The sequence below is a fragment of the Vanellus vanellus genome, assembly GCF_965231255.1.
Source record: "Vanellus vanellus genome assembly, chromosome: 1".
Taxonomy (NCBI): domain Eukaryota; kingdom Metazoa; phylum Chordata; class Aves; order Charadriiformes; family Charadriidae; genus Vanellus; species Vanellus vanellus.
This window is the reverse complement of record NC_138905.1, coordinates 162,058,707-162,073,312: the sequence shown is the minus strand read 5'-3', so window position 1 is coordinate 162,073,312 and position 14,606 is coordinate 162,058,707. Positions and strand designations below refer to the sequence as shown.

The window sequence follows — 14,606 nt, the reverse complement described above, 5'->3', positions numbered from 1 at the left end:
TGGAATGCAGACTGTATTTTAAGGAGCAACATATTCCAGGGCGATAGTGTTCAGGATTGTGTCAGCTGAGTTGGATTTTAAACTCCGTTAGGAGGAAAAAACCCAAACCCTACTAAATGAGAAAGGTCAATAGAGTGCAAAGGGGCTAAAAAATTCACAAAATTATCTGTTCTGATGAGGATGCTTGGAGAACTTAGCTAGTGAGAACAATAAAATCATGAAATAGCTGAGGTCAAAATGCGCAAGAGAATTCTTCAGTACTTGTGATGGAAGTGCCTGGTGCGTGTAGTGCCTGGCAGTGGGATATGCTGCAACAGGTAAAAGTGCAAAGACTTGTTTCTCTTCTGGAGGGCTCCATATGATTGTTAGGGTGGCATTTGTGGCAATGTTGAAGTCTGGCAGTGATAAGTTGAACACAGTGTTCCTTCAGGTTTTTGTTGTATGTTTTAGCAGTCCTTGTGTAAGTGGTCCTGTAGCACTCAAGACTTAACAGCAGCCAAGCTATTGTGCATAAGGTCCTCTGTTCTGTCTGATATCCTCTATATTCTTCTAGAAATCCTGAAAGTAACTTTTAGGAAGACATCTAATTAGGAGTTAACTTTGAATTCATCATCTAAACCCCACAAAACTTTCTAATGTAGAATCAAATACTCAAAATGCTGGTTTTATTGCTGTATCAAGTTAAAACTTATGTAAGGGTCTGTTGTTCTGCTAATACAAAGAAACAAAGCTGGCAAAAAAAGATAGTGGTTAATAAACAGCCATATAATCAGTGAAACTGAGCTGCTTACCTGTATGCACTTGTTCCTGAGACCTTTAATTGCACTGCTTTTTGGCAATTATCTGAAGTTGCTGACACAGAATGAAAGAATGTAAGTGATCTGGTTGGCAATTGGCTATATGCAACGCTAGTCTCAACACCAAATGAACTGGAATGGAGGACTGGGTTGGCAGCTCCAGTCCTCAGCTATTGAAAGGAACTGTGCAGTAGCTGCTTAATCCTGGAGTGGCCATATCATATCAATTTCGCATACCTCAGCCTTGCACTAGTTCTGATTATCTGTTGATAGAAGAAGAACATAAGATTACCCCCCCCCCCCCCCCACCACCACCTGCAGTCTTCCCAGCAAATCAGAAAAGGGAGAGTCCACAGACATTGCCAGTGTTGTAGTTTCTATCAGAAAGGGGAGATGAAAATTTTAGGTTAACCAGTGCTTTGGTTACCAGTTCTAGGAAATAAAACTTCTGATAATTGATATTCTTATCCTTGCTATGGATCTAAATATATGCCTGTGTTTGTCCTTTGATCTCTTCCCTGTGATAACATGTCTTTTGCTCAGATGAATAGCCGAGTAATTAGGTCATACAGGATGCCTGATCCTTGGTTAGTGCTTGATGTGCTATTTTGCCAATTCAGACTAAGATAGGAGGGGCAAAGCTGTGTGATACCAGGTACAATCAGAAGAGCAACGTACAAGGAACTGGAGAATGTATAGGTTTTCTGCCGTTCTGTGGGAGATTTGTTTTGGTCACAGAGTTATGAAGCTTTCAAAATCTTTGAGGGCTCTTTGTCTTGAGAAATAAAAGTTTGAAAGGTCCTAGGAAGGAGTTAAGTGTCTGCTTGATACTTGAGTTGATTAGAGATGGCTTCATCTTTATAGTGAGGTCTAATAAAGCTGAAAGAAAACTGTATTCATCCCTGTGACAATGCCAGAAGTTAAGAAAGATCAGTCACATGTATTCTTTGTGGATTTGTGGATGTTAAAGTGAACACAGAGTAATAATTCCTAGTGCTTTGTTATTCAACTCAGGACTGCACTGAAAATATGTTACTTGAAGAGTTGTCTTTATCCAGCACTTGTTAAAAAGTGCTGCAGAGACATGCAGAGACACAGGTCCTTCATGAATAAAGGTGATGTGTGTCGTGTATCCGTGTCTGTCCCGTGTCCCGTCCCCCCGTCCGTCCCCCCCCCGTTATGTTGTTTAGCATTTACGTATAGTAGACACTGGAGTTGCTAAGCTTTTGTAATAAAATCTTGGAGAAGTTACATGCAGACACATTCCCAGTGAGCAGAAATTAAATAAGAAAATTAAGAGAAGAAAGCCCTTCAACAGTATACTTACGGATCTGGAAGGACTGAAGAGGAGGATGGTTGGCATAAGGGACACAACTAACTATACTCAGATGGGCAAACACTGTAGCAAATATGAAGCTGAGAATGGAAAGACATGGAGTGAGAGTGGAGAGAGTAGTTTGACAAAGGGTAATTTTCTTCTCATCCCTGGTTCAGTTTCTCAGTTGACTGGGACAAGGGTTATCCAGCCTACACATGAAAGGAACCTGTCTGGTGCTGTCAGCTCGAAAGCCAACAAAAGCATGCAATGGTAGTTAATTTCAAAATCTACAATTAGTTTCCTGAAACGTTATAGGGAGAGATAGTGGTAAATAGTCTTAATCAAAAGAATTACTGTTAATCCACATGAGCAGTGGCTATGCTAAAGTTAGAGCTGAGAAGACATGTTGTCTGTAAATGTGTGTCCTGGTTTGAGGTAAAACAGAACCAATTTTGTTCAGTAACTTCGCTTCTTAGCTGGGCCTCTTCTAACTCCTGAAATTAACTGCATATTGTGCAGACAGTGTTCACTCTCTCAGAGTGGTAAGACCAACTGTCTATAGCTGATGCCCAGGCATGGGATGCAGAGAGGCTCCTGCTTATACTTATTGCTGTAACCCCCAAGGCCAACCAACTTTGTTATTTGCCCCGTTGGAGGGTCGGAAGCAGAAAAGCATAGTGGGGTCCCACCTGCAGGGAGGAGCGGACAGGACAGGTGACCCAAAACTGACCAACAGGGTATTCCATCCCATCTGCCTCATGCTCAGTATAAAAGCTGAGGGATCAAAGGGTCAGCTCTCTTCCTTCAACGGCCGACGTCTGAGGAGGACTCTGTTTGTCTGCCTGTGATCCCGATCCTGAATCCAGATCTGGAATCCAGTTCCCGTCCGTCACTGAGACCAGCCTGGGACTGCCCCAGTGCCAGCCGGTGACATGATTGTCATCTCGGGAGCTTGATACGGTTTTGTATATATTTTTCATTATTTCTTTTATTATTAATATTTCATTAAAGTAGTTTAGTTCCTTCTAAACTCATAAGTCTCTTTTTCCTCCTCTGCCTCTCTCTTTGAAGAGAGGTAGAGGGGAGCATCTGTCAGTCCCATCTGGGGTCCCTCAGGTCCCCAGTAGCGGATTTTGGCCTAAACCATGACAATGAGTAAAGAGGAATAAGTGACAAGAAGAAAATGAGGACTGAGTAATGAGCTTGGGGAGATGTCATGGTGAAAAACTGGTAAAAGAGTGGCAAGGGAAGAAGGACTTTTATATTGTTTCACCACATACAGCCAGTTTGATTTTATGGCTAGTGGAACACAGCTGGATGTAGACCCAGAAGATTAATGTCGCTGGGTGTCTACTTAGTTTCGTTGATGTCAGTAGTCACATTGAAGGTTTTCAGCAAGGCTATGAATTTACTGTATGTAAGTTTCAGGTGTCTGTTTTGGCTGTGTTCTTGCATTGGGGTATTGACGTGGGTATTAAATGATCACTGTATCGATGGAGAGGTTGTTGGAGACTAGACATGAACTGGAGGTTCTCTAAGCCTAACACCCTCAGCCATGAAAACTATCATGTAGTTCTTCATAATGAATACAATGTTTTACAGCTCTAGGAGTCTCTTGAACAGCTTTATCCTGGCATTCCTCTACATCAGAATAGTTTTGCTTTTTTGTCTCCACCTGCTGGTACCTGGCTGAGAGGCATGTACATGAAATTAGGTGGTTAGAAATTCTTATGCTGTTAGTATTTTATGTCTTTTTAACTTAATGAAATCAGCCATTTGTAAAAACACTATGACATCATTTTATAACTCATGATTTTTATAAACTTGTACTGTTACTTGAACATTTTTATTTGTACAATAAAAGGTGGTGCTAAAATTATATATTTCTTTACAATCTCCAGTTTATTTTGGGAAAATGGTAGAGTAGCTAATGTGTTTCTGGAGGAAACGGCAGTAAATCATTGAGGACTTTTGCTTTTAAAAAAGAATTTAAAATGCTTTTAGTACCAGTGTGATTTTTGTACATTTTGCACATTTGGACTTGTGTATTATGCAGTGTTATAGCATTCAGTTTTTTTGCCGCTCCCCCCCGCACATGTTCTGTATCTATCATAAGTTCTTTGCACTAAAAATCTAAAATAACTGTCCTAACTTTTTACGTGTACTTAAACTGCTGCTGTATTTATGTAATACGCAAGTGAAATGCGTTATGCTAAAACATAGTTTCTCAGGGAAAAAGATCAAAAGACAGACCAGAGATTTCAATATGTCAGTTTTTTATTGATTTTTTTGTTTATTAGTTTTTCTCTTTAAAGCACAGCATATTTTGTTTTTTTTTTATTTTTTTTTAGAAATGCTCTTTGAAGGCTAAAGAATTTGAATATGCATTGACTTTTTTTGTATCTTAGTTTGGGTTCTAATATTAGAACTGTAAGAGAAACAGATGTTGAAATAGTGTAAATTAATAACTGTGCTGGGCAGATGACTTCAGTCTATTCAAGGCAGAACTGAGACAATTAGTGCTGCTGATGTGATGCCGCTTATTACTTAAGTTGTTGTATGCATGTATAAAAATACAGCGGCAGAGAAAAGTTCCCCAATAATGATTTGCGGCGTGTCTTCCTGTGGACTGCAATGACTCAGTTAGCCACTTGTTTGCAGGTAACTAAGTGAAAAAAAATTACCCTGTTTGCTTCCCCCCCTTCTTAATTCTATTTTGCAAATATATGAGTAAATTTGCAAGAGAAAAGAAATGTAAAAGTTTCCTTCTGACTATAATCGTGGCTCTTCATCAGTCATCACTCTTCCTGCATTTTGTTCAAGAGGCTCTAATTGTCTGCATTTGGCAGGTTTAACACTTCCTGACAGAGAGGCTATTAAGGGGAAGTATTCTCGCATAACTGTCACAGGCAGGAACAAAGAACCTTCAAACTCAATGTGTGGAAACCACTAACATTCTTAAATGACCCTTTTCATGCATTTTATCCCTTTAAGCTAAAATTTGGAGGGTGCAGGGTCATGGAAAGCAGCAAGGTGTAATAAAACAGTAAACTCTGACTTTTTTTGGGGGGGGGGGAGGAGGGGGGAAGGTTTTTTGCTAGATTTATCTCTCGACTTAAAAACAATTGTTATTTGGAAAAATCTCATTAACAGATGTGACTGGAGTAAAAAGACTTAAAACTGATGTTGCTTTCAGGACTGCTTTGAACTTAACAAGCACCGATTTGTGGAGCAGACTAGCTAATGAAAGGAAATTAAATTTTCTGACAACTTCCCCTGCCAGCCCCCTTATTCTTCATGGGGCTGTTACTAGGTACTGAAGACTTTTAAAGAGGATTTTGTTTTATTATCGGACATAAATGAACCAGGTATGAACATTTCTTATGTATTTTTTTTTAAAGTTCTGACCTGGGTGCTTTTAAAACGGATTGCCTTGAAAGCTTTAAAAATATCGGGTTTCATTTTAATGTTCATAAGTCAGCCCCCATAGTTTCAGACACACTTAGCAGCTGGTGGTTTCCAGACATTACTGCCTTCCATACAAATGTTTTAATGCATGTCATGGAATAGTATAAATATTAGCAAATTTGGATGGAATTTTCAAACTTAACCTGTGCCACTGTAATTTAACCCTTTTTCTTTCAAGTATTGTGTAATGGTAATATATTATTATCATCAGAAGAAACCAGAATTAACTACTGCAGGAGAAGAGGTTTGGTTATTAAAAAGTAAGCAATTCAAGTATTTTGTGTTTTATTCTGTGTTTCCTAGTACTTTTTCTTTTTCCCATACCAGGCTATAGTGGTATGAGTCAGCTGAAGCAATAGGTGGCATCAACAAAGGAATTGTGCTAATTTGTAATTACACTAGTAATGTGCAGACTCTTAAATGGAAACAATTATGCAAATCTTCTCATTTCAGATACATTTTAAAATGATACATTTCAGGTTTATTTTGTCTTTAGAATGGAAAGCTTACCAAAGTGAAATTCTTGTGTTCTTCAATAGAAAAAAAAGAAATTGTCTTTAAAGAAGTTCTACAAGTTTTCCGAACCTGAATCACTCCCAAACAATAGAGAATCAACTCCCCCTACTGACAACAACCAGGAAAACACAAGAAAAACCTGTGAGGACAGAAACAAGCTGGCAGGGGACAAACTTTAACGATCTGATTTATGGTCCATTATTGATTGTAAACTTCTAAATTCTAGCATTAAATTCCTACAACTGCAGAAAATCATTTTGCGATCCTGGTCGTGTTTCCTGTCAGCTGATTCCTCGTTGCTTTGAGTTTCTCAGTGTACTAATGATGAGGTAGAATTTACATTCCACTTATGGTATTAATTTTACATTCCTCTGGCTGAAAAGGGTCAGAAGGTTGTAAAATCAAACATTAAATGAATCAGAGGAGACAGTAGTGCAATATATGACTGCCCTCAGGACATAGTGCAATGGCTGATGGGATTAACGTTGGGTCTCATTTCCTGCTTTTACAGGATGCAGATGAAGCTGTCAGAATTGCAAGGGAAATTGGTAAGTTCTTAAATTAGCTATGGTGGGATTTGTGTGCCTCTCAGCAGACATGGTTGACTAAATTGAATGTGTAATAAGTAATCCCTATAGAACAAATAATGTTTTAATAGTTTTTAAGTTCCCTGTTGCCTATAGGGCTGGAAGAATCTAGGCATTAATGTCCTGTCTCTTAAATCATCACATTTTAGCTTTGCGAACTGGACTTCACAGAACCAGGGCAGCCATGATTTGTGGAATGCATGTAATATGCAGTAATGAGTAGCTCACTAAAGGAGTTATTTCAAAGTATATCTGCAATTGGACATGATAATCAGAAGTTAGGCATGGCACATTTCTCTCTATATGGAGGCTGACACCAGTGATGTTACGATCTTCATTCTTCATCACTGTGTGGACTGCAATTAGCTTGAATGTCATCCAGACCACCAGCCTTTCTTCTGTGCTTTCTGGAATAAAGTCACTATTCAGCTTCTGAATATCTTACAGAATGGTGAAAAGAGCAACCAGCAAACTGTCTGGGACTCATTTTGATGAAGGTTAAGTGTAATATGTGTTTAATGAGTTTTGGCTTTTATTTACTAAAGCTTAACATTAGGGAAAATATTTAACCATATGCTTGAAATTACACATGTTCTTAAATGCTTTCTAGAAGAAGAATCTAATGCAATAAGATATTTTTTCTGGTGTGTTTTTTTTTTTTTTTTTTTACATTTTCATTTTGCGACAGTAGCCATGAGAAGCTATTTAGGTTAATCACAAGCACATAATTCAAAGGATGCTTCTGCGTTTGAAGCTTCTCTTACTGCTTTAGCTACAAATACATCCCACCTGTGTCAAAAGCTATGACTGTGCCTTATGTGCCAAACAGAAATTGGGACTTGCACTGCTACAGATGACTTTTGTTGATCAGTGTAACACCTTTCCACTTTGAGTTTAAGTTGGGGTTCTTACGCTGCACTGATTAACGGCCCTGAAACCCCTCAGTGTAGGCTTGGCTGGCTTTTAGGCTGGCACAATTGAAGTCAGTGTTTCTGTTGGTCAGCCTTTATGTCCCTTTTGGGAAATCAAGTGATTACTGATCACTGTCATGGGAACAGAAACAAAAGGAAGTGTTTATCAACCAAATTGGAACTCAGAGGAGAACTGTAAATAAAATTGGTTTTAGTCCTGAAAGGCATGCATTGCATTATGGCTTTACTTTAGTTCAGTTTCATTTCAATAGTCTTTCTTACTCTTGATTTTTAAAAAAATTCTGCAAGTATTTTTAAAGCAGTTTTGATTGATGTAAGTCGGAAGGTGTTCAGTGGCTTCCTAGATACCTTTTAAAAAGTATTTTTGCTTAATTTTCTTCTGAATTCTTTTGGTATTCTGTTGATTGGTTCTTGTCTTTGATATCAGCAGCAATTTGGAGGTCATTGTATCAAGGCAATCTTAAATCTGTAGATATTGAAGTCAATTACAGACAGCTGGGTGGTGCTTTATCTAGATATCAAAATGGTTTAAGAATTTGCCACAAAAAAGGTTTGTACTATGATGCCATGCACCAAAAGAAAAATGTCCTCTCTAGCTTTTTCCCCACCCATGTTTTGACCAGTTGATCAGTTTGGTTAAACTTCTGTCTAATCATGACCAATGATCAGAATAAAACCCACTTAAAATGATCTAAAATAGGATGAAATTAAAGTCTCTTGTGTATATAATGCATTTGTCCTCATATATAAGGCACTTGATATGCAATTGAATACTTCCAGATTGTTTTTAATTTCACTTACCCAGAGCCTCAGTCTTTCAAGAATGCTTAAGTAATTACTAAAAAAACCCGTATCACTGTGGGTCGGCACTTAAAACTGTAAAACATTGGGTAATGTTTTCTTGCTGCCTGTGTTTTTTTCCTGCTTCTCCCTGCTATGCTCTGGCCAAAGATCCAGTAGTAGTGGAGCATGGCACTTTAGGGTTGAGATACTGCTGTTATCTGTTTCAGTGACTGTTATTTACGGATACAAATTTTGTAAGTATGGGAGTAAAACCTACCTTTTGCCCCTCATTTGAGTTGTGCTCTCCCAAGTTGTCACGAGAGGATGTGACAGAGAAATTAGGCTGAATTAGGAACTGGAAGAAGTTCGGGCACAAATTGCTGTATAGGCTCCTTTCTACAGTCTGTCTTCTGTATTTGTCTCTGTGGGCTGTTCTTCTCTGGTCATCTTTTCCGTAGTGCTTAATCACATTGGCTCTCTTTCTGTGCTACTTTTAAGGCTGGCTGTAAGTTGTACGTTGAGGACTGCTGGCTGCTTGATTTCTGAAGCATTGATAAAACTCCAGAAAGTTTTACTTTTCAGTTTGTTTGAAAGAATCAAACAACTATGAAGTGCAGGCAATTAAACTACATGAAAGTCTATGCAAAACTAAAGAGGTGAAAAACATGTTTGTCATGTTTTGTTTGACATGCGTTTAGTGCTAGCTTTTCAATAATGGATATTGAAAAGAATCTGGTATTGCCACATGCAACGTTGCTTAAACTGATACTGCACAATCCATTCTGTGGCCTACTACCTGCAACTTTATAAAAATGGTTAAATGACATCTAAAACCATGGTGGCAAAGGGCAGGAACCAACAACTGTGGGACACCAGAAGCTTGTTTATTCGTTTTACCACTCGGATTCTCAGAATAGTAACCACCCCGGAAACAAAGCAGTCCTAACTTAATAGTACCTATTTAACAGCAAAACTTTGCCTGACGATCCTCAAATTTGACAGCTTTTTACCTTCCTGCCTTCTAAGATCTCTTTAGACCCATCCTTCAGATGCATCGCAGGAATGTAAAACTATAGAACAAGAGTAGGTTTTATTCTTGCGTGCAATTTTAATTTCATGTAAATTGGTGTCTAATTTGAGGGAAGGGTTGAAAACCTAACACCTACTAAAAATATGTCTGCTTTGTGAGACTCTTCATTGCTGTTTTCGTGGGTTCTTATAAATGCTATTAGAAATTGCTTGCATGCCTCTCCCTTCCCACAGCTAATCCAACCAATCCATGTGAGTATACATCAGCAAATTTGATTGCTGCTGAATAGTGCAAAAGTGATTAGGGGAATGATGAGTAATGCATCCTGATCCCAGCATCCTGTACTCAATATGTACGCAAAACTTAGATTCTACAAAGCCTTCCTTGTCTGAGCACGCATCAGTCTGGTATTGGCCAAAGTACTGCTGTTTAGCTTAGTTCAGTGCCCCAGAGAGCAAGTAGTATGTAAAGGCATATTTGAGTAAAAGTTCGAGTGCCCCTTACGTAGAGGTCTGTTGCAAAGAATTTTTCCTTCTTAACTTAAAAAGCTGTATGTATCTTTTCAAAACAGGCCTTGTTTTGTTTTGTTTTGTTTTTTAAATTATATTGTGGCTTTCTGGAATCAACTGCCTTGCATAAAATGTGGTTGATGTGTAATCAGTATACATAAAAGGGGGAGGGGGGTGAAGCAAAGTGTTGTACACTTGTTGAGTGATACCAGTAACCCACGTATCCTGTCTGATAGCTTAACCATGTAAGCTGCAATATATGAACTTTTATATTCTATAGCATATAAAGACTCACTAAAGCTCACTGCCAGCATGCCTATTTTGCTGTTGAAACAAAAGAACAGTAAATTAGGACTAACTCTGCTTACAGAATTAAAATCAGCAAGCCATTCAAGAGACTAATATTGTTAGACTGAAATTGTTAGCGTAATTGATGATGATTTTTTCAAGTACATTTAAGACTGAATAAGATAGATTAGGTGATGGAAATTGCCATAGTGAGTTTGCCATAATAAGGCTTGAAACAATGTTTATTTCAGAATTTCAGACTTGCAGCCTCTTGAAGTTAGAGAGTCTCCAACTGGTGATAGTGTTGCCAGAGGTTTAAGTTCACTAGTGTCACCAGGTTAAATATCATTTCTTGCATGAAAATCGTACAAGATGTAGTTTTTACTTTATTTCAAGATAGCCATTGACTCATCTGGGAGCCTGGCAGTTGCCAGGGATCTGGAAAAGCAGCTACAGCACAGATAAATTCTTCTTGTGTAGATATTGCATGTAGTGCATTTCATGCAAATGAGTTCAACTTCACTGTTCCTGCATGCAATCTCGAGTTATTTTGCGCATGCCCTTTTACTTCTAGGATTGTAGAGGCCTTGAAAATAATATAGTTCTGGATCAAACCCATTGTTACTCTGTGACTTATCCCATACCCCTTTGTGGGCAGAATCAGATATTTCATAGGAAAACATAAGAGACACTCTAGCAAGCTTATTTGCATGGCTCTGTTTCATCTTACCCTTATACCTAGTAACTAGAGATTACTTTAGACTCTAAAGCATGAAGATTTATAGCCTTTTGGTCATCCTTGCCTAGAGGAACTTGATTTGTGCTCTACATATGCTTAGCTATTACCTTTCCGCAGCTTTACAGCATGCTCTGTAGCATAGGGTTCCACAGTCTAATAACATGCTATGTCAGAAACTATTTTATTGATTTTTGCTGATTATTTGTTAATTTAATGTTCTTTTGTACCATTGCTTCTTTCTTGTGTTCCAGACAACACTATGCTGTTTCTTATGCTCCTGTCATGCCTCTTTTTGTGTGTTCACTTCAGTCTTTTTAAGCAAAAGGTTTTCCAGATCTTGCTGGTTTTAATTATCTTCTCCTGAACCTCCTTTCAGTTAAATTACTTTGGGAAGGAGGTGGGTGTACTGTATCACTGTCACTTGGCAGAGCAAGAGTAGATCTACATTCCAGAAAAAAACTGTAAATATTAGTTACACATATGATAGCAGACTTGACCATTTCCATTGGGAATTATATTCAAATGTCCCTTTCTGTCCCTAGATCAAAATCTTTTATAGAACATATCTTCAGTTTGCAAGGACTGATGGCCTCTTCTTGCCAGACAATATCAGCTGGTCTGATATTCGGCTTAATGTTATGATTTTCATGAAACATACTGGAGACCAAAGGCTTGAAGATTTTTATGCTATCCTAGAAATGTCAAAAACTTTCTAATCAGATCCTTAATTTTCAAATTTCTGTACATTAATATGGGAGAAAGGTGGATTTCACTTATATGAATAAGAAATTGTTTTAAGAAGTTGCTTTGAATTAAAATATTGTACTACATGATAAACAATTATTACTAAATCTACTTCTAGATGGCATACTTTGTTACTGTACTTTTCTGGCTTTCTGAAAACTATGGTCCTGACTTATACCCATATTAAGGTATATTGTTCTGAGAGTAAAATATTGCCAGTTATGCGCAATGCTGTCAGATTTATGCTGCTTATTCTTTCTTATGACTTATCAGTTTGGGGAAAATCCTTTTTTATTGTTAAAAAAACCCAACCTGTAATGATCTATTTTCTGTGATGCTTACTATTACATAATATCTGAGCAGCACAGCTCTTTTGAGGTGCTCTGTTATTTAAAATGCACTGCACAAGAAGTGTTGATAAGACACAGGTTTGCTTACTGAATCTCTTGACTAATAGTTTATGAAGATCTACTTATTTTGCTAGTAATCTTTTAAATAATTTTATCACAGCTATAGCTCATTTGAGCAATAACAAAGGAAAAAAATGTTGTTCCTAAAGAAATGTGAGCTTAAAAAGGTCAAATGCCTTTATTCATAAATCACTTTGTTACTTGGGAATAATTCATTCAGTGCTTTTTTTTTTTGTATAAATGAAATGGAGAAGACAACCTTTCTTGGCTTCAGAAATCACTGCACTGACAGCCAAGTCTTGAAAAGAAAAATCTCTCCTCTCTTCTCCTTCCAAACAAAGTGTTTTAATAAACGAAGTTATTGTCTACTCGCATTATTGGACATGTGGTCAGTTGTCATGTTCCTCTGACCAACTGAACAAAGTTTGAACTTCTGTCTAATTGTTCCCCGCTGTTAGGCTACCCTGTCATGATCAAGGCCTCAGCAGGTGGTGGTGGGAAAGGCATGAGAATCGCTTGGGATGATGAAGAGACCAGGTGAGATGCTGTCCAAAAGCTTGCCTTGATGAATGCTGCAGTTACTAAAGTCCCATTAAGCCACTCTGAGCTGACAGTTGAGCAGATATGAAATGTTAAACAGAGAAATTGGATATTTTTTGGTTTTCTCCCTTTTGTATAGTGAGCGGTATACTTTGGGAGTTTGTATATGTCTATTTAAAATTAATTTTTGCATAAACCTTACAAAACACGGTCCATTAATTTAAGTAAAAAACCAACACTTGCAACTTCCTTTAGTCCAATGATAGACTGTAAATAACATTTTGCTGTATGCTTTTCAGAATGCTGATGTGTTAATTGTCTGTGTGTTAGGTAGAATACTTATTTGCTCTGATTCTCAAACATTAATGTGTGTCATTAGTTCTGTTAAAGTTGATGAGACTGAATATTTATGTGTGGAAGCGCATACAGTATTTCCAGAATGCGGTCTAATAAATTGCATACTTCTGTGTTTAAAATATTTCTCAGCAAACTATTGTGCTTTTGCCTGTTTGAAACAATGTTTGTTTAAACACGGATATTTTCTTGTCTCTTAGTGGTTGTTTGAATCATGAATGCTTCAAGATGCTTTGTTATTGATTTGATAAGTTTTACAATCCGTTCTCTGCTGATATTCTGGCAGTGAGGAGCTTGGTTTCAACCCCATGTGCCACGGATGTTACAGAAAAATGTGGTTTGGGATTTTCCAAACTTTTAACAAAAAGCCTATTTGGTCCAAAATTAGATAACCTTTTAAATGTTTTCCTTTCCATGTGGAAAGAGCAGCACATGCTGGAATCAACTCAAAGTACAACCCAAATTTTCATTAGTTTAATTTAGTCACCTGCAAGACTTCCCTCTCATATTTTCATGTTCCATATTACATTTCTGTTTGTCAAAACCTAAAAACTGGCTAGCACTTAAATTTTAGATTTAAAGAAAACATGATGTGGTGTTTTTTTGTACCCTGCTACCTCTAGCCTGTTTATGTTCAAATCTAAATAGGAAAATAAGGTTTTGTGCATTAGAATGAAGATCTAGAATAACCTGCTTTCTTACAAGGATGCTTTGTTCCCGCTGCTTTAGAATCCAAAATCACTGCCTTGATCTTGTTCAGGCAGAAATTCTGTCTGTTCGACTTGAAAGGAAGGCATTCATTTCTTGTTTTGCTCAGAAAGGAGCAAAGGAGCTCGATTAAAGTAACCGTTTAAAAATCAAAAGCTGGATCTAAAATAATGATTGCTAATTTGTTTTGGAAAAAAGTTGTGGTTATTGTTTAGAAAGTCACCTGACAGTTGATTGGTATCAACAGAAGCCAGCTAGAGATGTTCTTTTCAGTATGTTTGCATTCAAAATTAATTTAGTGATATTACTTTGACCCAATGATATTTAGTGACACTAGTTTGAGTGTCCTTGCCTTGTTTGTGGAAAGCCTTTGAAATACCATTCAGCTCTTTATTTGCTGATGGTGCTCTTATAAGAATCCTTTTGGTCAGTTGTGCAAGCCTTGTCTTTACAGTTTATAGAGTAATATCTAAAAAGTGGTAAGAGAAAGAACACCTAGACTGAGTCACAGATCAACACTAATTACTGATCCTGTATCAAGGAGAAATGCTTATTTTAACATTTACAGGTAAGCAGAAATGAAGGCAAAATTAAGTTGGCAAAGTACTTGCTGTAGGAAGATAAAAGTGAGATTAAGAGAACTGAAGACGGAAACAGATTTACTTTGCATTTACGCATGAAATAGAGCATTTGGGTTTCTTCTATAGTCTGTCTTGAAGAAGTACCTGTGAGGTTGTCAAGGATTTGTTGTAGGTGTCCATTAATTGCGTTACGGAACTAAGATTGTTCCTTTTTATGTGTCTGAAGAAGAACATCTGACAGTATTTTGAAGGTGACTCAACTTGTTACTGACAAAACAATATGTCTGATAGTTTTAATATCT

General features: G+C 37.5%; 1 protein-coding gene across 1 annotated transcript in view; it reads left to right on the top strand.

Annotated features, from left to right (window-relative positions):
- Positions 1-14,606, top strand: part of PCCA (propionyl-CoA carboxylase subunit alpha) — a 296,132-nt gene that overhangs the window by 82,500 nt on the left and 199,026 nt on the right. The window contains exons 8-9 of the mRNA XM_082498677.1: positions 6,611-6,647; positions 12,580-12,658. Coding sequence (XP_082354803.1) covers positions 6,611-6,647; positions 12,580-12,658 — 116 coding nt within the window. The remainder of the gene's footprint in view (positions 1-6,610; positions 6,648-12,579; positions 12,659-14,606) is intronic.